This window comes from Rattus norvegicus, chromosome 8 (assembly GCF_036323735.1).
Source record: "Rattus norvegicus strain BN/NHsdMcwi chromosome 8, GRCr8, whole genome shotgun sequence".
Classification (NCBI taxonomy): domain Eukaryota; kingdom Metazoa; phylum Chordata; class Mammalia; order Rodentia; family Muridae; genus Rattus; species Rattus norvegicus.
In genome coordinates this window covers 74,597,659-74,622,533 of record NC_086026.1, presented here as the reverse complement: position 1 = coordinate 74,622,533, position 24,875 = coordinate 74,597,659, and the positions used below count along the sequence as shown (strand labels likewise).

General features: G+C 47.7%; 1 protein-coding gene, 2 non-coding genes and 1 pseudogene across 4 annotated transcripts in view; 2 read left to right on the top strand and 2 right to left on the bottom strand.

Annotated features, from left to right (window-relative positions):
* The first annotated feature begins 6,369 nt into the window (after positions 1–6,369).
* Positions 6,370–6,485, top strand: LOC120094549 (U5 spliceosomal RNA). The gene has a single exon (XR_005488827.1). It is a non-coding gene; the product is annotated as a U5 spliceosomal RNA (small nuclear RNA).
* Positions 6,486–9,731: 3,246 nt separating this feature from the next.
* LOC120094550 (U5 spliceosomal RNA) lies at positions 9,732–9,847 on the top strand. The gene has a single exon (XR_005488828.1). It is a non-coding gene; the product is annotated as a U5 spliceosomal RNA (small nuclear RNA).
* A 2,579-nt stretch (positions 9,848–12,426) lies between these two features.
* Positions 12,427–13,004, bottom strand: Rps9-ps14 (ribosomal protein S9, pseudogene 14; annotated as a pseudogene).
* Positions 13,005–19,397: 6,393 nt separating this feature from the next.
* Igdcc3 (immunoglobulin superfamily, DCC subclass, member 3) overlaps positions 19,398–24,875 on the bottom strand; it is a 46,789-nt gene continuing 41,311 nt past the window's right edge. The window contains exons 8-14 of one of the 2 annotated variants that reach the window (NM_001372159.2): positions 24,284–24,531; positions 23,933–24,097; positions 23,461–23,652; positions 23,224–23,328; positions 22,424–22,562; positions 22,099–22,306; positions 19,398–21,368 (exon numbers count right to left, since the gene is read on the bottom strand). In NM_001372159.2, coding sequence (NP_001359088.1) covers positions 21,165–21,368; positions 22,099–22,306; positions 22,424–22,562; positions 23,224–23,328; positions 23,461–23,652; positions 23,933–24,097; positions 24,284–24,531 — 1,261 coding nt within the window. In that variant the 3' untranslated portion in view covers positions 19,398–21,164. The remainder of the gene's footprint in view (positions 21,369–22,098; positions 22,307–22,423; positions 22,563–23,223; positions 23,329–23,460; positions 23,653–23,932; positions 24,098–24,283; positions 24,532–24,875) is intronic. The other variant, NM_001372161.2, reaches the window with a different exon arrangement.

Below are 24,875 nucleotides of genomic sequence, written 5' to 3'. Positions count from 1 at the left end.
TATTGTGGGACCGTGAAAGACACCCTGGTTCCTGGTTGAGCTAAGGCCCCAGTGACCCTGAAGGGATGGTAGGAGCTTTGCCTGACTCCTGGCGTACCAGGTCCCTGTCACTAGCCACAGCCCTCCACAGATTTGGGGCTATCAGTCACATAAGGGCAACACCCCAAGCCCCTCCACAGGTAGAGGGTGTGACCAAAGGTCACAGAGGCTCAAAACAGATCTCCAATACAATGAGGTACCTAAAGGTCTGGAGGCTTAGCCAATGAACTTTCCTTCCCATCAACTCCTCCCTGCAAAAGGTAATCTCAGGCCCACACTGAGAAGTGGGGTAAGGTTTTACTCATCCACTTCCCGCCACAACAATAAATGTCTTAAAACCATGGGCTGTCTCTTTTCATCGGGATCCGCCGTGGGGAGCCACAGAGAAGGACTTTGCCTACAGAGCCGCCATCTAATCTCCCGTGGAAGGCCTCTCTGTGCTCCCAGGCATGGCCACAACCAAACCAAGCCTGCAGCCCACCACCGTCAAGCCAAAGACTCTCCCCTGAGGGACGAGCTAAAGCTCCCCCACTTCTCCCTCGGCTCCGGGCTAGATCCAGTCTTGTGGGCCTCCACTCTGTTCTCAGCTCTTCTGTGGCTTCCAGTGGTGCCTGGATGTCAAGGGCCTGAGAACCAGATGGCCCCGGCCTCTTTGCAGGCCCAGGGACCCCCAAGCCAGCTCCAGCTGTGTCCTGTGCCTCAGACTGCTTCTCCACTCCTGGAGGGGTGTCCAGTGGCTTCCCTACAGCTCAATACCCGCCCTGTGACCGCACAGGTAAGCGCAGTAAACTTTCTGCACCCTGCGTCCCTGAGCATTTGTGCCCTGTGGCAGAGCAGACATAGGACCCCACCCCCCCATAACCCTACATGGCAAGGCATAAGCGAATTCAGAAGCGGGGCTAGAGAGAGATGGTCCAGCATCAAGGTCACTTGCTTCCAGAGGACCTGAATTTGCTTCTCGGCATCCACAACAGACAGCTCACAACTGCTTGAAACTCCAGTGATGGGAGCGTTTGTGGGCTTGAGAACACATAGCTGACACTCAACACACATGCATTATAAGTCAAAGATAAAAGTTGTGATGTTTTGAATACGTTTGGCCCCATAAATTCATGTGTTTAAATGCTTGGCCATGGGAATGGCACTGTTAGGAGGTGTGACCTCGTTGGAGGAAGTGTGTCACTGCGTAGGCGGGCTTTGAGGTCTCCTAGTGCTCTGGCTCCACCCAGTTCAGAAGAGAGCCTCCTCCTGGCTGCCTTCAGAAAAGACCGCTCTTCGGGTTATCTGCAGAAGACAGTCTCCTCTTTGCTGCCTTTGGATCAATATGTAGAAATCTTGGCTCCTCCAGCACCATGTCTGCCGGTGTGCTACCATACTTCCTACCATGATGAGAATGGGCTGAATTTCTGACACTGTGAGCCAGGCGCAATTACGTATTTGCCTTTATAAGAGTTGCCTTGGTGATGGTTTTTCTTCATAGCAGTGAAACCTATCTAAGACAGAAAAAAAAATCTATAAAAAAAAGGAACAAACAGCAGAGACAGGCAGATCTCTGTGAGTTGGGGGCCAGCTTGGTCTATGTAGTGAGTTCTAGGACCAGGGCCTATCTCAAAAAACAAAACAATCTTTCTTATTGGGTGTTCAAAAGGCAGTGCACTATCTGGCATTGTTGGTTTCTTGGCTTTGTGCATATTAAAGCTGGTATTTTTTTTTAATATTTATTTATTATATATAAGGACACTGTAGTTGTCATCAGACACACCAGCAGAGGGCAACAGATCTCATTACAGATGGTTGTGAGCCACCATGTGGTTGCTGGGATTTGAACTCAGGAGGTCTGGAAGAGCAGTCAGTGCTCTTTAACCACTGAGCCATCTCTCCAGCCCAAACCTGGTATTTCTAATGATACCACTTATTTCATATATACCTATTTTTGGATGTAGGTGTGCCAGGAAGGGTTGAGCAAGTGAAGCCTATCTTAAAGTGGTTTATAAAGCTAATTGGAGAAGGGTCCCTAAAGTAAATTGAAGAAATCCTCAAATCTTCTGGCTAAGAACTTAGAAGTTGTCAATGACTGCGTCTTTAAACCAAGGACAGATTAAAAAAAGGGGGGGGGACTGAAAAGCACAATTGGATGACCTTTGAGAAAAGGCTATTTTCAGATGACCTGGAAGGACAGCAAAGGAATCAAGTCCCTTAAATAAGAATTTTTTGGGCTGGAGAGATAGCTCAGTGGTTAAGAGCACTGACTGCTCTTCCAGAAGTCCTGAGTTCAAATCCCAGCAAACACATAGTGGCTCACAACCATCTGTAATGGGATCTGATGCCCTCTTCTGGTGTGTACTCATATATATGAAATAAATAAATAAATCTTTTAAAAAATTTATTAACTTAATAAAAAACAATAAAAACAAACAAACATCAAAAGAAGAGAAAGAGGAGAGTGTAAAAAATAAACAAAAAACAAAAAATCACCCCCCCAAACCAAGATGGCTCAGCATGTACAAAGACTTGAAGTGAAAGCCAGATGACCTGGGTTCCACTCCTAGAATCCATGGGAGGCGGGGAGGGGAAGGAGGGGGCAGTGCCTGACAGTCACCCACTGACCTCTACACACATGCTAAGGCACATGTATGCCCATAGGCAAGTACACACATAATACACTCACACAACAATTGGGGGAAATCCTAAAGGAAATAAAAGAGCCATTTCCTTGGAAAGATTACTATTACTAACCACCTCAGAATACTCCCAAATTTTACTGTTTGTTCTAGGAAAAAAAAAAAAAAAGGATTATACTCCAACTTCTACCTCAAAGCCAAGGCAGACCACCCACTTAAAACTTTAATCTGGGGGTTGGGGATTTAGCTCAGTGGTAGAGTGCTTGCCTAGGAAGCTCAAGCCCTGGGTTCGGTTCCCAGCTCCGAAAAAAAGAACCAAAAAAAAAAAAAAAAAAAAAACTTTAATGATCAGGAGTCCAGTGTTATCCTGGTCTACATAAGACCTTGTCCCCAAAACAACAACAAAACAGCATTAGGGTGCACACCATTAATCCTAGCACGTGGGAGGCAGAGGCAGGTGCATCTCTATGTATTCAAGGCCAGCCTAGTCTACACAGAGAGTTCTAGGCCCCAAGGGCTACAGAGTAAGTTCCTGACCAAAAAAAAAAAAAAAAAGTAAAAACAGAAAACCAATGATCGTCTTCATATCCAGAAACCTATAAACAGAGTGAAAGAGGCTTCATTAAAACAATTCTTCCCAGAAACCTTGAGCAGCTTGGAGCAGAATAAAAATACAAGGACATTAAAGACTCCCTAGGAAGGGCTGCTTGTCAGCTCAGCACAAAGTGCTTGCTTGGCGGTCACCAGGCGCCAGCTCCATCCTGGTGCTGAGTAAGTTACTAAGAGCATCGTGAAGGCAGCAGCAAGCAGGGCAGCCACTCATTAGGCCTCACACACTTGTGCAGGCTCCCTGCCAGCAGAACCTAGCTGCTCTACCGTAAATTTGGTTCTTTTTTTTTTTTTTTTTTTTTTTTTTGGTTCTTTTTTTCGGAGCTGGGGACCGAACCCAGGGCCTTGCGCTTCCTAGGTAAGCGCTCTACCACTGAGCTAAATCCCCAACCCCGTAAATTTGGTTCTTAATGGTGACCAGGAAAGCAATCACTCAAGTGGGTTAAACTACAAGGAAAAGTAGATAACATACACAAGGCAGGAAAAAATGACAGGGAAAGTTCAGGGGACACCAAAGGGAAAGAAGCCACTCGCTCCAGGATCTCGTTGACATTTCTTGCTGGCTGAGGGTCAAGAACTATTAAAACCAGGGAAGACTGCCCTCTATGACAACAGTCTTGATCCATAGAGATCCCTCAACACATGTCAAACAGGAAATGGGCCGTGGCTGCTTAACACCGGATACTATGGAGCCTTTGATTTTATCAGCACTTTCTTATCTCCAAATCTGAACCTCATATGCCAATTTAAATGTTAGATTTACACAGTAAAGCTCCTTTTAAAACTATGTGTGTGTGTGTGTGTGTGTGTGTATGTGCGCGCGCGCGCGCACCTGAAGGTCAGAGATAATTCCCCCACGTCAGTTCTGGAAATTGGACTCAGTTCATCAGGTCTGGTGGTCTCATCCAAGGAGCCATTTCCCAGCCTCCCCTCACTTTTTTTTGGGAGACAGGATCTCACGTAGCCCAGGCTGGTCTCCAACTCCCTATGAAGCTGAGGATGCCCTTGAACTTCTGACTTTTCTGCCTCCTGTATTTCCCAAGCGCTAAGATTGTAAGCGTCTTCCTCCAAGGGCTGTAGACTTAATGCTTTTGTACACTTGTCAATATGTGCTGACTTCTCAATGGGTGGGCAGAACAGAGGGTAGGGCAGGAGCTTCCGACAAGGCAGCCTGATTAGCAAAAGGGTTAATATAAACCAATATTGCCCAACTATTGAAGTGCAGCTTGAAATATCTCGGTTTTTCTGTGTGGTTACTGGGGACAAGCAAGAGTAAAGAAATCCAGCTGCCGGAGTAATTCACTGCATGCATGTATATTTAAAATATTTAATTTTACAAGGTGCCATTTTATGAAGTGCTGACAATCAAAACTCAGGGCTTTGTGCATGTTAAACACTGTGCTGGCTGAGCTATGTTCCCAGACCAGAGAACAGCATTCTTTCGGATACACGAGTAAGCTAACATGTTAAAAACTACTGTTAGGGGTTGGGGATTTAGCTCAGTGGTAGAGCGCTTGCCTAGCAAGCGCAAGGCCCTGGGTTCGGTCCCCAGCTCTGAAAAAAAGAAAAAAGAAAAAAAACAAAACAAAACAAAACAAAACTACTGTTAGCTGCGGTGGTAGCCCACACCGTTGATTCTAGCACTTGGGAGGCAAAGGCAGTGGATCTCTATGAATTCCAAGCTAACCAGATCTATGAGAGTTCCAGGATTGACAGTCAGGGATGCACAAAGAGACCGTGTCTCAAGAACATTTTTTAATTAAATTAAAAACTACATACATATATATTTATTATTTCAAATTATATGTACGCATGTGTTTATGATTTTAAATGGCCAGTGAGGCTGGAGGCATCCAATCCCTCTAGGACTGGAGTTATAGGCAGTTGTTAGCCATCCACAGCTCATAGTAGCCTGTAACTTCATTGCCGAGGCTTCTGAAGCCTTCTTCTGGCCTTCCAAAGCATACACTTGAACACATGTGGTACATATACCCATACAGACACACAACTTAAAATAAATAAACGCAATTAAAAATAAATTTCTATACTATCCACAAACACTGCAAGATATCAAGACAAGAAGTCTTTTTTAAAAATTATTTTGTAAGTGGGGCCTGGTGGAACACACCTTTAATCCCAGCACTCGGGAAACAGAGGCAGGTAGAGCTCAAGGTTTCACAGACAGAGCGAATTCCAAAAGCCAGGGCCACACAGAGAAACCCTGTCTTGAAAAATCACCATCACCACCACCACCAACAGAGTGCTTGCTGCTCTTCCTGAAGACCTGAGTTCATTTCCCAGCACTCATGTGGGTCAGCTCACAGTTGCCAGCTTGCCAGCTCCACAGCATCTGACTCGGCAGCGCGCGCGCGCGCGCGCGCGCACGCGCACACACACACACACACACACACACACACACACACACACGACACATATATCAACGGTGGGAAAAGTACCTTCGTTTAGCACGTTAAGTTGGTACAGAAATGATCAGCCACATTAATTTAGAAATGGTAAACTTCATTTCCCCCCATCTGTACTGTGAGTATGCAAGGTTTCATCTACTTTAGTTTCACTACAGAAACTACTGTTCTCAGTAAGAGCAGAGGAGTACATTGCCAACACCTTTGAAATCCTCTGTGCTCCTGTGCCAATCCCCACCCCTCAGAACAGGGAGTCTACCAATTATGTTATTTCTTCGTCCTTTACAGTTCCTCGCGGTCTAATCCATTGGAAACCTCCTTTATTTAAAAGAAACCAAGTTCAAATTCCAGTGCGCAGAGGTACAAAACTGGCCGCTCCGGGTGAGAAGGAGGTGCAAACCTCCGCCCCGCCCCCTGTAGGAAGCCCCGGGAAAAGAGCCAATCGCTAGGGCGATTACTCTTGTCATTTACATACCCATAACACACCGCAGCTAATGCAAATATTTTTGTGGAAAAAAATACTTCCATTACTGAAAGCTTTAAGAACTAAAAAGAAAATATTATTTCAAAAGATCATGAAGAAATTCCTGTAGGAAACGGAAATTTAAATTTATAAGTGACCATCAGTAAACTAGGAGGTTCTGCTACTCTAGAAATGCATTGAGTAAGTCGGCTGTATACTCTGGTTTCTCTTCAGATCGTATAAATCTTTCGCCTTTTACTAAAGATTTCCGTGGAGAGGAACAACTCTGAGTCTTAAACCAATTTTTTGAGGCCTTGTCTTGACAAGGCTCCACAAATTGTCTTAAAAGTAGACTAAGTCATAAGCATCACTAATACTTAGTCTAGCTGAGGGTGTTTAAGTAGCTGTTTTAAGGTCTGTGTAGTCACCAGAATACTGTAGGTCTTTTCAAAGCCAGTCAAGTAGAGATAAAACTTCTCAGCCTAAGAACTAAGCTGCGTGCCAGTAGTAATAGTGCACTTTTCTTTTAAACTGCCTGAGCTTCTGTTTGTCTCTTCTTAAATTCTATTACTAATGAGACTAAAAATCCCAACAAGGGACATCACATCAAGTTCTCTGATATCATATGATGGCCTGCTGGATGTCCCAAGATGTAGGATATTTCTTTCCTGTCTTTCTTTAATCAGAGAAAGTGAACCTGTTCTTGCACCCCTAGATAACATCAAAAGCACTTGCTGCCAAGCCTGATGACCTGAGTTTGATCCCTGGAAATCACATGGTAAAAGAAAAGAACTGACTCCCTCAGTTGACCTCTGACCTCCACACAGACACCACAACATGTCGACCCCACTCCTAATATCTTGGAAAACATTAAAGAGGGCAGGGTGCTAGAGAAATGGCTCAGCAGTTAAGAGCACTTACTGTTCTTGCAGAGGACCCAGGTTCAGCCCCAATCTGGCAGACAATTCACAAACACCTATATTCCAGCAGCTCCTGGCACTGTCTTCTGAATTGACCTTGTGGTGTCTACATGCGCTCGCGTGCGTGCGTGCGTGCGTGCGTGCGAGAGAGAGAGAGAGAGAGAGAGAGAGAGAGAGAGAGAGAGAGAGAGAGAGAAAGTACTTTTTTTTTTTGTTTTGAGCCAGGATTTTTCTATGTTGCCCTGACTGTCCTGGAACTCACTCTGTAGACCAGGTTGTCCTGGAGCTCAGAGATCCACCTGCCTCTGCCTCTCAAGTGCTGGAATTAAAGGTGTGTGGTGTGCACCATCTCTCCACCACTACCGAGAGAGAGAGAGAGAGAGAGAGAGAGAGAGAGAGAGAGAGAGAGAGAGAGAGAGAATGAATGAATATCTCAGAGTTCCATGTGCAAGCTGGTTTCTGTTTTTGTTTAGTTTAGTTTTGGTTTGGTTTCGGTTTTTCAAAACAGATTTTCTCTGTGTAGTCTTGGCTGTCCTGGTACTTGATCTGTAGATGAGGCTGGCCTTGGAGTCACAGAGATCCACCTACCTCTGCCTCCCAAGTGCTGCAGTTAAAGGCATGCACCACCACACCTCCCAAAAGAAATCTTTAGCCCAAAAGAAATCTTGTGTCTCAGCCTACTTTACTAGAACTCTTCAAACCTAACTTCAGAAGAGAGGGTCTCCACTCTCATTTCCTCTTCCAGTGAGGGAAAACCCAACATTTCAGCCCCTTTCTGAAGTAGAAAACCAAGTCCCAAACATGACTGAGTCATCACTGTCTGACATCGTAACCATGCTAGCCATTAAAGGTAATTAGAATAACACAATAAGAAGTCCCAGGGCTGAAGTTAGAGAAGACAGCTAAATGATTGGGAGTATTGCTGCCCTACAGAGAACCAGGGTTCTGTTCCTGGCCCCTACACAGTAGTACAAAACTGTTTCTAACTCTAGTTCCAGGGAATCTGATCCCTTCTTCAGGCCTCTGCACACAAATAGTCATACACGTAAAATAATCAAGCTGGGCAGCGGTGTACGCCTTCGACTCAGCTGTCCCAAGGCAGAGACACGCAGGCAGATCTCTGAGGTGGAGGCCAAACTGGTCTACAGACCGAGTTCCATGACAGTCAGGGCTACACAGAGAAACTCTGTCTCAAAACCAAACCAAACCAAACCAAACAAACAATAGATAAAATAAAAAAAAATGCTTAAAAGATAATCCAGGAGCTGAGTGGGCATGAGGTGCTGAGTAAGACCCTGTCTCCCAACAACATTCAGTTCCCAGATGCACTAAGGTTTCAAGGGCCCCCCAGTCACAAGGGAACATTGGCTGTCACCTTTCTGTCACAGCTGTTCCAAACTGAGAGCTCCAAAACCCTCTACCCAGAATCGAGAACTGCCGATTCACCTGGTTGCCAGTGAGGCTGGCCAGTGCTGGGTGTGGTGGTGCATGCCTGTGATCCCAGTATCTGAGAGACCAAGGCAAGAGCAGGAGTTTAAAGCCGACCCAAGTCACATAGCAAGACTGTCTCCAAATACAGGAAAAGTGCTGTTCAGGGTTAGGGTGGGCAGGTGCTGGGCACCACTGAAACCACCTGGGAAAGGACAACGAATCTTAAAAGAGAGACCCACAAGGCCTTATCCACAGCAGTAATATGACCAACAGGACACCAGAACTAGTGTGCAAGCTACAATTATATTATATCATATTATATTATATGATATTATATTATATTTATTCGAGACAGGGTCTACACAGCTATTCTGGAACCCACTATGTAGACCAGGTTGGCCACAAACTCACAGAGATCTGCCTGCCTCTGCCTCCCGAGGGCTGGGACTAAAGGCCTGCAACATATGCCTGGCTGGCTGCAAGCTCCAATTTTAAAGCAAGTGCGATCACAGACTCTAAATGACAGACAAGAAGGCAGAGCATTCACAAGTGAAGTGCTGAGCACACAACTTAAGTCCACTACAACCACTGCTGCTCAGACGCTCGCCGTGCAATCCATGAAACACGAAAGTGTCACACTGTATAAATCCACCCCTCGCTTTCACTAAAGCAAGAGGCGGGATTCCGAAGTTAGTGTACCCACAGTTGAATGCTATGTTCTTGTTCGAATTTATTGCAGTAATTAGGGTTGGGAACATAGCACGTTGTAGAGTGCTTATCTGATACGTGTGAGGTTCTACTTCAAATCCTCAGCACCACAAAAGTAAAAATAAAACAAATGCAGGTTTTAAGTTAATAAAACGTAGACGTTCAGAAACACAGACCAAAAAAATCTGAGTTTCAGACTTGAACTGAGAGCGGATCCGCTCCTAGCCAGCTTTTGGTTGCCCTCTGGTGGCCTGGCCAGGCACTGCGTGGAGTCCCCGCCCTTGTTCTCAGGGCGGGGCCGCCATATATTTGCATACCCACAGAACACTGCGCACAATACAAAAACATAACAAAAAAATTACTATGTTGTTTTGCGAATATCTTCATGAAAGTCAGCATAAATTTATAAAAGAAAAAGAGTAATTCTTTTTAGCTAGAGTCGTCGTGAGTCAAGTAGACACCATCACTGAGTTAGGTGTTGTTCTTACTCGAGCTTTGAGTACCCAAGTATTTGGGTATACTCTGGTTTCTCTTCAGATCGTATAAATCTTTCGCCTTTTACTAAAGATTTCCGTGGAGAGGAACAACTCTGAGTCTTAAACCAATTTTTTGAGGCCTTGTTCCGGCAAGGCTACACCTAAGCGTGTCAAATAATAGAACCGATGTCCTGCTCTTTCACTTGCTAACGACATTTAGTATATCCTGTTCTCACAGAGAGAATAGTAGTTCTTTTGGTTCAGGTTACTACCACTGTTTTCAAGAAGGCCCTAGTTTGAGTGTGAGACACCTATTAGTTGTATTCTGGGTGTTTGTATAAACCATACTTAAAATTTAATACTTATTCCTTTCCCTTAAAACTGAGTGAGGTAGAGTTCTTGTGAACTCTTTCTCTCCGTATTTGGGAGGTGGAGGGGGGAATGAGCTTCTGTGAGTTCAAGGCCACCCTGGTTTATATAGCAAATTCCAGGACATAGACTCAAAAACAACCTTACCATTAACCACAGCTAGAATTCCGCTCAGCATTCTCTTGAGGGGATAAGGCAGATGCAATGAAAAACTCCGTGTGACCGATGATGATGGAGAAGGTTACAGCCCGGTCACATTGCAATGGCTCCCCTGGTGGACCCCCTTTTTCAATCTGAGGTCCCTGGGAGGCCAATGTTGCAGACTTTGTGACTGACAAGACTCCAGGTTGTTGTGGCAGGAGAGAGAAGAGACTGGAGAGATGCTGTTGTCAGCTAGCTGGGGACTAAATATTGTGTAGCCTCTGTAGTCCTGAGTGTTTAAACAGCAGGGACCTGACTAGGCCTGGTCTCCCCTATTTGTCAGGTGAGTCAGACAGTCTGACACCCCCACCCGCTGTGCCCTAGGCTCTGACATTTCATGATGTTAAGCGCTGGGCTCCAGGGAGTAGAGATCAGAGAGTGGCAGAACCAAAGTGCACTCGGTCTATAAGAACCGCCCTGGCCTTTAGTTACTACAAGGCTGTCCATCCTGTGGGGCCTGACTCAGACTTCCTGTGGTGATGAAAGCAGCCGAGACTGACAGGCGGCAGATGCTGTCGCACACCCGTGCACATCATTCATAAACAGACATATGTGTACTCCCATGTACTCACACATGCATTCTTATATGGAAGCAGTCACCTACTCATGTAAGCACACTTACATACATACATTTCTGTAAATAACAAGATGCAGGTACTTATACACACACGCACTTGCCTGCATACACTCACATCCATGCAGTCACTTACATTCACATGCGTGTTCACATACATACCTTGGAGTGGACCTACCGGGCATGCTTGGCTTTAACGTAACTACAGCCTCATGCGTGATAGCAGGCACATGCTCTACCACTGAGTTAGAGTACTTCCTTGCCCATGGAGAACTTTGTTGAGCACTGGACCCAGGGGGAAGCCATACACGTGAAGGATGATGGGAGCAGAGTGCCCAGGAGTCATGAAGGCCTTGTAGAGGCAGAGGTGTGGGTGCCAGGCCTTGGGGCAAACACAGAATGTTCCAGAAAGGGCTGGAGAGATGGCTCAGAGGTTAAGAGCACTGACTGCTCTTCCAGAGGACTTGAGTTCAATTCCCAGCAACCACATGGTGGCTCACAACCATCTATAATGGGACTGATGCCTTCTTCTGGTGTGTCTGAAGACAGCTACAGTGTACGCATATACATAAAATAATAAATAAATAAATGTAGTAGGCTTCTGAGCTGTTTCTGCCCCAAACCCATGACCCTAGTCAATTGGAAGGCACATCTCTTTGGGATGGCAGACCTAATACCAGCCGGAAGGACTTTGACTTGACTTTGGATCAGGGATCACTAATGAAGATACCATTGGGATGTCTAAAGACACTGGATATGAAGGATTATAATGAGTTAACAGTAATTATTCCATCAGGGTCTTCTTTTCAAAGATGGCCCACAGAGACGTACTCCATCTAAAAACCTCCTCACATCCATTGCTAGAGTAAGTACAGAGGGAGCCCCCTGGACAAAAATTGAGGACCTGTTAACCAGTGCCACAACCTGCTGTCTAGTCACAGAACCTTAAGAGGCCTCGGTGTTCTCACCTGTAGACTGGGCTTTCTCTCTTGAGGCTTTGTGATGGTAAAACTCAGCAACTTTCTTTCTTCCTTTCTTCCTTCCTTCCTTCCTTCCTTCCTTCCTTCCTTCCTTCCTTTCTTTCTTTCTTTCTTTCTTTCTTTCTTTCTTTCTTTCTTTCTTTCTTTCTTTCTTTCTTTCTTTCTTTCTTTCTTTCTTTCTTTCTTTCTTTCTTTCTTTCTTTCTTTCTTCTTTTTTGTGAGATAAGGTCATTGGGTCACGGCATGAACTCAGGCTAGAGCAAGTGCAGATAGCAGGAAGGTGTTCTACCGAAACCCTAAAGAGGCCAGCCTGCAGAGGCCGGAAGTTTTCCAAAGAGACACGCCCCTGAGACGCAACTTCCTTTTTCTAGGCTCCGCCTCCTGAAGGCTCCTCACTATTTATTTATTTATTTTTTGTTTTGTTTTTGTTTTTGTTTTTGTTTTGTTTTTGTTTTTTCGGAGCTGGGGACCGAACCCAGGGCCTTGCGCTTGCTAGGCAAGCGCTCTACCGCTGAGCTAAATCCCCAACCCCCTATTTATTTATTTTTAATAAACCAAGTATTATTTCTGTTTTGTCTGGAAAACTAGACAATCCACCAGTGCAACAAGGTATTAATTAATCTCTTCCTCATCATCACCAGCTCCAGCACCACCCTGGCCTTTCTTGGCATTCTTCCTCTTCACTCTGCCCGGGCGGCCACCACTATAATAAGAACGGAGGGAAAAGTCAATGTGCTTCTGAGAGTCCAGACGAACAATGACGTTCACCACCTGCTTGCGGACCCTGATGTGACGTCGGCAGATGAGCACACGGGCATGGTGAATAGACTTGGCCAGGTCCAGCTTAAAGACCTGGGTCTGCAGCCATCTCTCCAAGAAATCCTCAATCTTCAGGCCCAGAATGTAATCCAGCTTCATTTTGCCCTCCTCCAGCTCCCCAAAGTGAACAAGTTGCCTCAGTAGAGCATTGCCTTCAAACAGAGGCTGAGGATCCTTCTCATCCAGCGTCAACAGCTCCAGGGCAGGCTTACGGATCTTCGCCAGGGTAAATTTGACCTTCCACACCTCACGTTTGTTCCGGAGTCCATACTCTCCAATCAACTTTAGCCCCTGGTCCAGACGCGATTTCTCGAAGGGCCTCTGTGGGGTCACATCGGTTTTGCCGCAACCCAGCTTCTGGCGACCAGCATGTTGACTATGGTAGGCCCGCTGCGCCTACGGACTCAGGACACACTCCTCACTTTCTAGAACTTCACAGACATAAAATGTAGCAGTTTAACCAAGTTCTCTCCCTGGACGTGGGTGTCTATGGGTGAAAAATAAAATATTTTTTTCTTTTTTTTTTTCTTTTTTTCGGAGCTGGGGACCGAACCCAGGGCCTTGCGGTTGCTAGGCAAGCGCTCTACCACTGAGCCAAATCCCCAACCCCATAAAATAATTTTTGTATGTAAAGGTGTGCACGCAAGCACCTGTGTGCGTGTATGTAGGGTCCGGGGGTCAACCTCACATATTGATCCTCAAGTGCTCACTGTGCATTGTGCATCTTGGACTAAAATTAATTTAGTTCATTATCTTTATCCTTATTACTTGTATGCATGAGAGGGCATGTTCCGAGAAGCACACGCTGGAGAAGAAAGGGCAGCTGTCTAGTTCTCTTTTCCTATGGTTCTGTTTCTCTCCTCCCCTGTGCGTTCTAGGGATTGAATTCACGTGGACAGATGCTTTTACACTCCGGGCCACCTCACCAGCCTAATTTTTTAAAATTATTATTATTTACTTTTAAAATCGATTCCTTGAGAATTTCATAGATATACACAATGCATTTTGATCAGATCACACCCCTCCAAACCCCCCAACACACACACACATACACACACCCACACACACACACACACACACACTACCACCACCACCACGACTCAAAGTCTCCTCCAGCCACCATCGAGGTTAAATGCTCTACCAATTGAGCTATCTGGGCTGTTTTTTTTTTTTTTTTTTTTTTTTTTTTAGCTGGGATCTTATTTTGTAGCCTAACCTGGCCTGGAATTTGCTATATACATCCCCTTTGAACTCACAGAGATCTACCTGCCTCTGCCTCTGCCTCCAGAGTGTGAGAGCTTACGACTGTGCCCGACATTTATTGGATTTCAGCACTGTTCGCTTGCCTGCTTATCTAGAGACCGGTCTTCCACTAGTCTGGAAGTCACCGAGTAGGCCAGGCTGGCTGGAAGGGAGCCACAGGGACCATCGACCAATGGTCATGCCATGCTGCCCGTCTCAGGGGCCACTGAAGAATGAGCGTGTGTGGGAGTAGCCCATGGCCAGTTAGTCAGCCTTAGTAGAGTCTTCCGTTGTGCTAACAGCACCAGCAGGGTCCCTCTGGGGGACAGCATTCCACTCCATAGGAGATAAAGACTCCAGGCTCCGGGGTCTGTAAGCCGTGCCTACCCCACCCACCTCTCTGCCAGCTCTGCGACAGGGATGCCCTGCAAGGGTTTACAGCTGAAGGAGTGTAAACACATGGCTCGAGTCCCTTTGTTGCTTTTCGGCAAATTAAAATTTATCTCTCAGGGAGGAAATGAGAGGTCATTCCCGCCCCCTCCCCCACTCTTCTTAATGGGCTCTGATGAAGGAAATGAATTGAGGGGGAAGGAATCAGAAATCCGATCCACCTCTTCTGGCTCAGAAAGGGAGTGGGGACTCCCTGTGCCCTCAGAAGGGCGGCTGGGCACAGTGTGTTTTATTATATAATTAACCTTGACCCTTCTGGGTTCAAAGAAAGAGGTTAGTTGGAAATAAATCAATAGTCTGGTCTGGTCACTTCAAAGACTACAGAACCTGCTGGAAAATCCTATGTTTGTTCAGTGTGTAAATTGGGATAGGTATGCAATTCTTCTTGAAAGGTAGGAGGGGGGCTTTAGGTCTAAAATAGAAATTAATTGTATATCCGCTTCCTCTAATCATCAGTCAGAGTCCTTTATTGTGTCTTAACAGGAAGAGCGGAGGCCAGGAGAAAGCTTTGTGACCTTTGTGTGACTGCTGGGCTGGAATCAAGAACAACCAAGCCTGGAGAGCGGTGCCAGTTCAGTCCTTTGTCACTCATCTGCAGTATCTTTTTCTGTTTTACCCCCTGCTGCCGGGGGTCGAACCCAGGGCCTCTTGCCCACTAGGCAAAGCCCTTTCCCCTGAGCTATATTCCGACTGGAATCCTGAGCCTCACCAAACAATCGACACCCTAACAAAGAATGTTTATTGAGTGCCTACATTGCACCAGGTGCCAGGAATTTTCTAGTTGGGTCCTCATTTGATCTCTTAACAAAGCAGCTATTTAAGTCTGGTTATGATCGCCACTGGTTGAGGAAATACTCAGAGGGGCAAAGGTCAAGCCTGGGGCTGCACTGAAATTCTCAAAGTCTGTTTTTTGTGCCCTGGAGGAATGAAAGGGAGCTGAGGGTGGGGGTGGGGGTGTTAAACTGCAAATGTCCCCCCAGGGCCCTTTGTTAGACAGTAACTGGGGCAGGAACCCAAGGCTTCACAACATTTAAGTGTCTCACACACACACACATACACACACACACACACACACACACACACACACATGCACACACACAGAGGTGTACCTGTGCTATTCCTTTAGTAGCTTAAGCAAGCTTATCTGTTTATTTTTACTTTTAAATATGTATGTGTGTCTGGTCTCCGTGTATGTGTATGTACACGCGTGTCTGCAGGTATGTGGGATGCAGGCTTGTTACTTGGGTACTGAAGTCAGTACTCTGGTTCTCATGATTGTACAGCAAACACTCTTACTCACTGAGCCATCTCTCCAGTTCCAGTACTATTACTATTGATGATGATGATGATGATGATGATGATAATTTATTTATTTGGAAATGTGATCTTGCTGTGTAGCCCAGGGCTGACACTACAGGGGTAGGTAACCATTTCAGCTCAGGTTTACTTTTGTTTTGTTTTGAGAGACAGGCTCTCACTATGTAGTCCTTATTGGCCTGGCACTCAAAATATCGCTGGCCTTGAACTCACAGAGCGCTGCTTGCCTGTTCTCCCAAACGCCGAGGCTGAAGGCGTGTGATGACATGCCCAGCCTCAGTCATGCTTGGCTTCATTTCTAGTTCTTCTGCTTTTCCCCCCTTTCCTTTAGTTTTCCTTCCTTTTCATTCCTCAAGTTTTCTACTGCTACCTCAGTCAGATCATAAAGTGGCAAAGGCCTCTGCTTTTGGGAAATTGAACCCTAAGTTTCCGGAGCAGTTGAAGGTAAGCCTGTATTATAGCACTTCAGGAACAGGTTCAGTATGAGAGACTTAAGCAAGGTGTGGTGGAAGGCACAGCAGTGGTTCTAGTTGGGAGAGGATGGGAAAAGATCTCCCCAGACTGAGGTGCTGGTCGTTAAGACTGGAGGCACAGCCTGCAAAAAGGCCCAGAGGTATTAATGCAAAGCATCCGGGGGCGGGGGGCCGGGGCCGGGGAGGGGAAGCCAAGGGCTTGTCTTAGATAGCTGGGCTTGGTGATGGGAATAGAGCATTAGCCTCTTTCCTCGATAATAACAATGACACTGTGCTCAGCCCCGAGGGCCTACTGCACTCTGTCTAGTTCACTCCTCCAGCAACCCATGTGGTAGGAAATTAGAACAGAGATCAAGATGTGTCCACCAGACACTCAGCTAGACAGTGACAGAGCCAGGATTATAAACCTTAGCTGGTCCTCTTAACTATCCCTGCCTCTTGTGAGGACACCTTGAATTATGGACATAGAGCATTGTCCCCAGGCCTATTCCAGGGCAATGAGTTTATGGCAGGCTCCCTGTCCCATTTTATGATATACTTAACAGTCCTTTGGACAGGAAGTGTGTCAGATAGGCCAGGATCTCCTCATTCTTGAGACAAACAAACAACACACAAGCAACATTATACAGAATGAGCAGATTGTATTAATATATCTTTTGGAATATATAAACACACACACACACAATTAAACATGGCATGAATTTGAAAGAGAGCAAGGAAGATAGAGGGAAAGGTTAGAGGGAGGAAGGGAAAAGGGTAGATGATGTAAATATATTATAAATGCAAAAATCATAATAAGCAAAATGAAAACAACTCCATTTCATTTCATTTACATTCAATGCTCCGGTTTTCCTCCCGAAGCACAGGTCAAGGCAGCAGCCTGCTTACCACAACGAATCTAGGAGTCAGGCCCCGGACCCTCCCTTTACTTTTCTGGGACTTGTCTTCCTCATCTGATAAAGACACCTGTTTTTAAATATGGTGGTCTGAGTTCTGTCCTTAGGACTCACATGGGGTGGGAGAGATCAGACTCTCACAATTAGCCCTGTGACCTTCACACATGCACCACCACATACCCATTGTCCTCTTCCACAGTAAATGAACACACGGACTAAAAAGACTGCTGTCATAATTACTACTGGGACATGAGATTTCACCGACCCCACCTCTTCCCTGAGGAGATCTCAGGTAGCAGCATCAAGCGTTCAAAGAGCACGTGCTGTGGGAGACTAGTAGTCATTCCATTTACAGGTGTTCCATTTGTGTATCTAAGTGCCACGCCCCACACAGCAGATGACAGCTTCCTGGCTGCCCGCTGCACTGCCACACCTCCAACCTTGGCTTGTGTCTTGCTTTCTGTCCTGAATGTTCTCCCTGTCTTTCCTTCCTCCACGAAGCCTTCCTTAATCTACTTCATCAATCCCTCGCCTTCTCTTTCCACAGAGCGTTACTGGTTTGCATCCAAGACAGGCTTCTGATACTTGTGAGTTATTTGTATTGTGAGTTCATGGAGGCTTGCTCTGCACCTCCCTTACAGGGGGTAAGGCACATTTTGATTGCTCCTGGTGTTTAATAAGGCACACCCATCCCAATGACTGTAGTGTTCATTGGTTCCACAAGGTGGCAGCAAAGTCCTCTTGTCACAGCCCAGCCTTTTCAGTGCTGCCAGGCTGGGACCAGTGGCTCCAGGGAAGCCAGGCCAAACAGAGGCGTGCTCTCCTGCGCCAACTTAAGTCTTGTTTGCTTGCTTGTATGTGTATCTATATGGCATCCATGTCATAGAGTGTCCATGGAGGTCAGGGGACAACTTGCAAGAGTCACTTCTCTCCTTCCACCATGTGGGTCCCAGGGTCATCAGGTTTGGTGGCAAATGTCTTACCTGACAGACCATTTCACCTGCCACCTCCTATTTGATTTTTGACAGGGTCTCTAACCCAGGTTGGCCTCAAATTCTCTATATAGTTGAAGATGACCCAGAACATTTGATCCTCCTGTCCCTAACATCCAGATGATACAGACAGCATGTTTGTGTGTACATGTGTGTGTGTATGTAATAGTATGTGTATACATATGTGGTTGTATGTTGTGTGTAGACCAGAGGTGGACATCAGGGGCTGGGGGGCTTTTACTGATTTATTTTATTTTATTCGTCTGTGTTTGTTTGTTTGCTTTGCTTGTTTGTTTGTTTGTTTTTTGTTTTTTTTTTAGATGTAAGTTCTCACTGAATCTGAAACATCTTTTGGACCAGGCCAGGCTGGTGGGTCAGTGAGGCCCTAGGATCTGCCTGTCTCCAGCTCCCCAGTACAAAGCTTACAGAGGGGTACTGCCAGACTTAGCTTCTCGGTGGTTGTTTTTAAAATATGTCCACATGTCTGTCCCTTGACCATTGTCCCACTGGTGTAACCGGATTCCCTAAGTAGAGCAGTCTTCCTGACTTGCTTTAAGAAACAATGTAGCAATCAGATTGTACCAGTAGGGCCGGATGAGAAATAATGACAAGTCTGCCACCTAGCTTGTGCCTCTGACATGGTAGAAGTGAGGCCTCCAACCTCAAGCTGCCTAGTTGAAGGAAGCTGAGCAGAAGAGAGATAGCCCACCCAGGGCCAGCTCTGCCCAAAGCATAGCTCATGAGCAGAGGAGACGCCATGTTAAAACTCACTACAGGGGCTGGGGATTTAGCTCAGTGGTAGAGCGCTTACCTAGGAAGCGCAAGGCCCTGGGTTCGGTCCCCAGCTCCGGAAAAAAAAAAAAAAGAACCAAAAAAAAAAAAAAAAAAAAACTCACTACACCAGGCATTCAGAATGGGTTTCAAGCCATCGTTAGCCTAGAGATGGTAGATGGGGTAAATGGTGGGAGGAGAGGGTAACCAACACAACAGAGGATGACCCTGCATGTCTTATCATCCTGATTCTACCTCCTGAGTTCCGGGGTTGTAGCTGCACACCGCCATGCCTGGTTTGTGCAGTGTGGGGATGGAACCCAGGTTTTGTGCATGCTAGGCAGGTATTCTCCCAACCGCGCAACGGCTTACGTCTCCCCTTCCTTGAATTATGTATCTGATAATGAAAATGATGGTCACTGGCACAGCTACTTCACAAAGTCTTGTGTGGACATGCGATCTGTCCACACTGTGCCCACTTGTGGGTGCCTCACAGAGTTTGGACAGTTTGGCTGTTAGTATCTTAGGCTCTGAGCCTGTGAGGGTCCTTCCTCCACCTCAACCCCCACCCCCACCCCAACATCTGTGGCCCAGAAACTGACACTGTATCAAAAAACTCAGTGTTCACTTTGGCAACAGTACTTTTATTCAGTTAAAATGAATAGACTGTGACAAACCCAATTGGGCCGAAGAGGCTGCCAGATCCGTCTCCCGTAGCCTCTCTGACCAAAGGAAAATGGGACGCCACAGAGAAGCAACTCAGGGACAGATGACACTGGCTCAGGTGGGAAGAGCCCTAGAGTCCACCTACCATTTGGGAGAAGGGACTGCCCTTCCCAAGTCCACTTGGACAAGAGTCTAGGTTTCTAACAAAACGCCACACATTCTACTGTTTTAGCTAATTCTCTAGAGTTTGGGGTGGGAGTCCCTAGAGGATTTGGGGTCAGGGTCTTTATGTTCTAACCTCATTTTTTTAAAGAATACACAACCTTTTTTTTTTCTTTAAAAAAAGTTTTCTTTCTGCTATTTAAAAAAATGTTTCTGAGTATAACCAAAAATAGGTCTTTGTGTTTTTTTTCCTTTCTTTCTGTTTCTAACTTTTTTAACCTAAGTAGTTCAAAGAACAATACAACAGAAAAGAGAAATAAAACGTAAACACACCTCATACAAAAATAATTCCTGGCCACCCCTGCTGACTGGGTAGGTCAGGTTACCTGGGTCCCAGAAAGCTGGGGCGCCTATATGAGAGAACACCCACTTCCACACCATGCAGTACATTCCAGGGACTGCCCTGTGTCTGGTCAGACCGAGAGATGGATCTCCGGGTTATGTCCCGCCTTCCCTAAGCCCAGGCAGGGAGGACTACAGGGCTCCAGGTGAACAGTGGGTTGTTAGAAGGTCGGAACAAGGGTGGACGGACAGACACAGGAGATGGAGTGCAGGTGGTGTGCAGGGATGGGACAAGTTTGGGACAATTTATACTTCATGGAACAGCTTTGCTCTTGTTTTTGGCTTGTTTCACATTTTCTCTCTGACCAGTTTCATCTCCATTTCGGTAAGCCCCATGGTCACCTAGCTACAGCCTCCTCTGGCGGGGGAGAGGTAGGCCAGGCCAGGCCAGGGAAGGAGGAGGCCAAGGAGGGTCCAGTGACAGCATAGGCCCACACTGAGGGCCGTGAGCCTTGAGGTAGACAGTTTCTTTCACACTTGGAGTTGGGACAGTGGTTCTTTTGGGGGTTAGGTTTTTTTTTTTCCCTTTCTTTTTTTCTTTTTTTTTCTCCTTTTTCTTTTACTCTGGGCAACAATATAGGTGGGAGGGGTCCCCATTACGGGGCTTGAGGTAGGAGTGCTTTCGGGCTCTGTGGGGTAGAGGCTGAGGCTACTGCCCCGCTACCCCCAAGGACATTCATTCCGGCTGAGGTAGGTGCTGAGTCACAACAGCTAAAAATCCATCCTGAGAAAACAAGGTCAGAGCAGGGTGACACATCAGGGGCCGAGCCACAGCAGGGACATGGCTCTGGAGTATAATTCACTTCCTCCCTCTCTCTCTCTCTTTCTCTCTCTCTCTCTCTCTCTCTCTCTCTCTCTCTCTCTCTCTCTCCTTTCTCTTTCTTTTTTGACTTTTAAATTTTGATTTTTTTTTTAAAGGAAAAGGTTTGTTTCCTGAGTCCTGTGGGCAGCAGGCGTTGGTGAGGGGGCGACATTAGTTCGAGGAGGGAGATGCCTTGCTGTAGGACCCACTGGGTCCTGTGGTTTGAGAACCCAGTCCTTCATTGGCGAGCTCCTAGGACATCCAAATCCCACAGAAGAGGAAAAACCTCGCCTTTGACCTGAGAATGGGGTACCACCCCTCGGGAACACACCAGCGCTGGCTATTGTCTCCAGTAAGCTCACTGGGGAGCTGGGACTGCTAGAGGCTGGGCCGTCTGTCTGTCACTGAGGAGACCAAGGCCTACATCCTGGGATGCTGGGACAGGTCCAGGCCCTGCACAGGAAGACATAGTCTCTGTTGTCCTCCCTGCCGCAAGGTTGAAGTCTTGAAGCTGCACCATGGAGAGCTGGGTCTCCTCATATGGAGTAGGGGCTGTGGGGTCCTGAGGAAGGAAGGGTCAGGTATGGAGGTGAGTATCAGGGCCAGAGGCAAGGATCAGCCTCCGTCCCACCCCAGAGGGAAGGTTCAGCATGTCTAAACTTTTCTCACGGCAGGAGGCTGTCATGAAAAAGATGGTGTTGGAGGCCATTCAGTCAGGGAAGTGATGGGAAAAACATACTTTCTCCCCCACCCCAGCCCCGACCCCCGAGGCTCCCACCAGGTAGCTTTGGATGGCCTGAAACTTGCTAGATAGAGCAAGCTGGCCCAGAACTCATAGAGATCCAACTGCCTCTGCCTCCTGAGTGCTGGGATTAAAGGTGTGGACCACCAGACTGGAAATCATAACCTCTTAAAAAAAAAAAAGAGGGTATCGTGTAGCTCAGGCTTGCTCTCTATGTAGCTGAGGATAATCCCGAAAATCTGATTTTCATGCCTTCACCTCCGGCGTGCTAGGATTACAGGTGTACACCACCATACCAGGTGCATCCTGTTTTAAGTACATTTATGATTTTGTATTGGATCCCATTCATAGCTGTTACCTGCCAAGTGCCAGAAGCCTGAGGCTTGCAGGCTAGCCAGACATGCTTGGCTGTCCCTAGGCCTCCCAAGGAGGACCCAAGGAGCAGCACTGACGGGAGTTAGAGATCCTGTCCTGTGGCCACGATGTAGGGAGGGGTAGCACTGAGGGAGTCAGGGACTGAGGGAGATGGGTTGGAGGCCTGGGCACTCACCGTGGACCTGGAGCCTGGCTGCCCGGCTGACGCAGTTGTGGGGAACAGCTGCTCCAACTCCTTGGCATCCACATGCTTTTCATCTCGGCCTAGCTGGCCCCCTTCTCCTCGGTTCACTCCATTCAGGGTCAGGATACCAGGGTCCCTCTGGCTCCGGGGACCCTGGGGAGGGGAGAGCTGGTTTTCCACATCCTTACATAGGAGGACCCTAAGAGGTGAGCCAAATGTTAGGGGAGCACCATCGGGGATAAAGATAGACAGAAGACCGAGGGGCCGGCTCTGTTGCCTTCCCCTGCAGCTGCTCCTCCCCAGACTCAGAACTCACCTGCCCCTTTGGCCAAACAGAAGAAAGAGGACACAGAAGATGATGCAAGTGACTCCGATGTGGATGCCAATGACAATGCCTGTAGTAGATGTGTGGTTGGTGACCTCTTCCTTCCGGCAGTCACATGGGGGAGTCAACGCTAGAGGGGAGGGCAGGTTGGGGCACAGCTTGCCTGGCCTGAAGCAAGACTCCCCAGCTCTCTCCCTCTGCTTGACCCCGTGAACTTTTTCTCTGGGACCCTAGCTCAGTCTTCTGGTACTCTCTGGTACTCGCTATGGCAGCCACTCTGTGCCAGCTGAGCGGCACTAGTGCTGTTTGAGACAGGGTCTCATGTAGCCCAGGCTGGCCTCAAACTTGCTATGTAACTGAAGATGACTTTCAACTTCTGATCCTCCAGCTCCTTCCTCCTGGGTGGTGCGATTACAGATGCTACGCCTGGCTTCTGTAGCACTAGGGGTAGAACCCAAGGCTTTGTACATACGAGGCAAGAGCTCTATCAACTGAGCTACAGTCCCAGCCAGGCCCAGCCGCCCCTTGTTTTGGTTGTATGGACTATTTTATCCTGGCCATAGCTTTATAAAGTGGGTATCCTTAACCTTGTTTCATAACGGGGAAAAAAACAGGGTTCAGAGAAGTTAAACAACGTGTCCAAGGTCACACAGCTTAAGCATCTCTGCTTCCACCTAAGCTGTGTGTCTGAGGCTAGACATACTGGGCTCTCTCCTAGCCTGCTTACTACGCATCCTCCTCCCTGCAGGCCGGGCTGCGGCTGCGGCACACGTCCTATCCTTAGCCCTCACCTGTCCTCTCAGAGGCTCCCTTCAAAGACACAAATCGGACCGTGGCGTTCCCGTCTCCATTCTGATTGTAGGCGAGGAGCTTCACCTCGTACACGGTGCTGGGGTCTGCAGGAGGTAGGGCTACTGAGCAACTTCCCCTTCCCTGCCAGACACCTTTGTCCGAGAGTGGAAGGGGCACCACCCCTGGCCCCGCCCCAGTACCACCCCTGGCCCCGCCCCATGCCCTGTAGGCCTCACCGAGCTGGCTGAGGTTGTAAGAGGAGACAGTCCCAGGGAGCAAGATGGGGCCGGTGAAGGAGGCTGCGCTGGCTGGGCGGTAAAACAGCTTGAAGCCCCCATTGTGTTGGGCCAGCCGTGGCCAGGGCTTCCACAGCAGTTGTAGAGAGGAGCTGCCCAGCAACCGCACAGATAACGGGGGTGGGACAGGGGCTAGAAGCCAAGATGTGAGCAGTCAGTGGGAACTCTAAGGTTTCCACCTGTGACCTAGAACCCAAGATCCTGACAGCCCTCTGGTCTCTGGCATAGAGCAGGTCCTTGCTCAGACAGCATCTCTCAATGAATCAGAAAAGGCTGCCCCTCCCTCCCAGGACAGCCAGTCCCCACTCAGCCTCAGGACCAGGCACCTTGTACAGCATACAACCTGAACAGGTACACAGGGGATGGTTCTGTTCCAACAGCCTGAGCATCTATAGTATCCCACATTCCTCACCTTCACCCAGGGTGCTGGCCAGGGTGGGGACGGAGGCTAAACTGGCCCCCCGTGGTGTGTAGGCTTTGATGTAGAAGCTGTAGGCTGTGGAGGGCTCAAGGTCTCTCACCAGGTGCTGAAAGGTGCTCTTGCTGACAGCTTCCTGGTACTCCAGCTTGGGTGAGTCTGGAAGGCGAAGGGTAGGGAGTGTTAAAGGTTAGGAAGGAATCTTGGAAGCTTTGGTGAACTGAGGTCAGGGAGCAGGGTGCTGAAGGAAAGGAAGGTGTTAGGTCAGGATGTATGTGTGGTACAGAGCGTTAGCTACGGTGAGTGAGGGTGGGTGATGGAGTTCTCCTGAGGGTCACTACCCACCAGCAGCCTTCCTGATGTGCAAGACATAGCCAATGATCTCCTTGGTGTGGGTCAGAGGCTCACTCCAGGACACTCGAACCTCAGTGGAGGACACAGAGACAGCACGGACATTGCGTGGGGGGCCTGGCAACCCCTCGGCCCACAGCACGGTCAGCCTGGCGCTGGCTTGTGAGGAGCCAGCAATGTTCTCAGCCACACACTGGTAGATGGCTTCGTCTTCAGGACCGACTCCAGAAATGCTCAATGTGCTACAGGGGAAGGGAGAGCCTCAGAGGTCAGCCACACCCCACTTGAGAGATAAAAAGACCGAGGTCCTCCTTGTCAGAGCAAGACTTGTCTGCACAAGGGCAGTGGGTCTAAGACTTAAGCCCCAAGCCCCCAGACCCCCATCACTTTCCTCTGGCTAGATATATACAGTATATTTGGGCTACTTATTTTAGACCGCTGTCTCTTCCAAGGATAGCATGCCAACACAGACACACATACACACACACACAGACCCAGAGAGACACACGCACACATACACAGAGATCCAGAGACACAGACACACACACACACACACACACACACACACAGACACACAAAGACACAG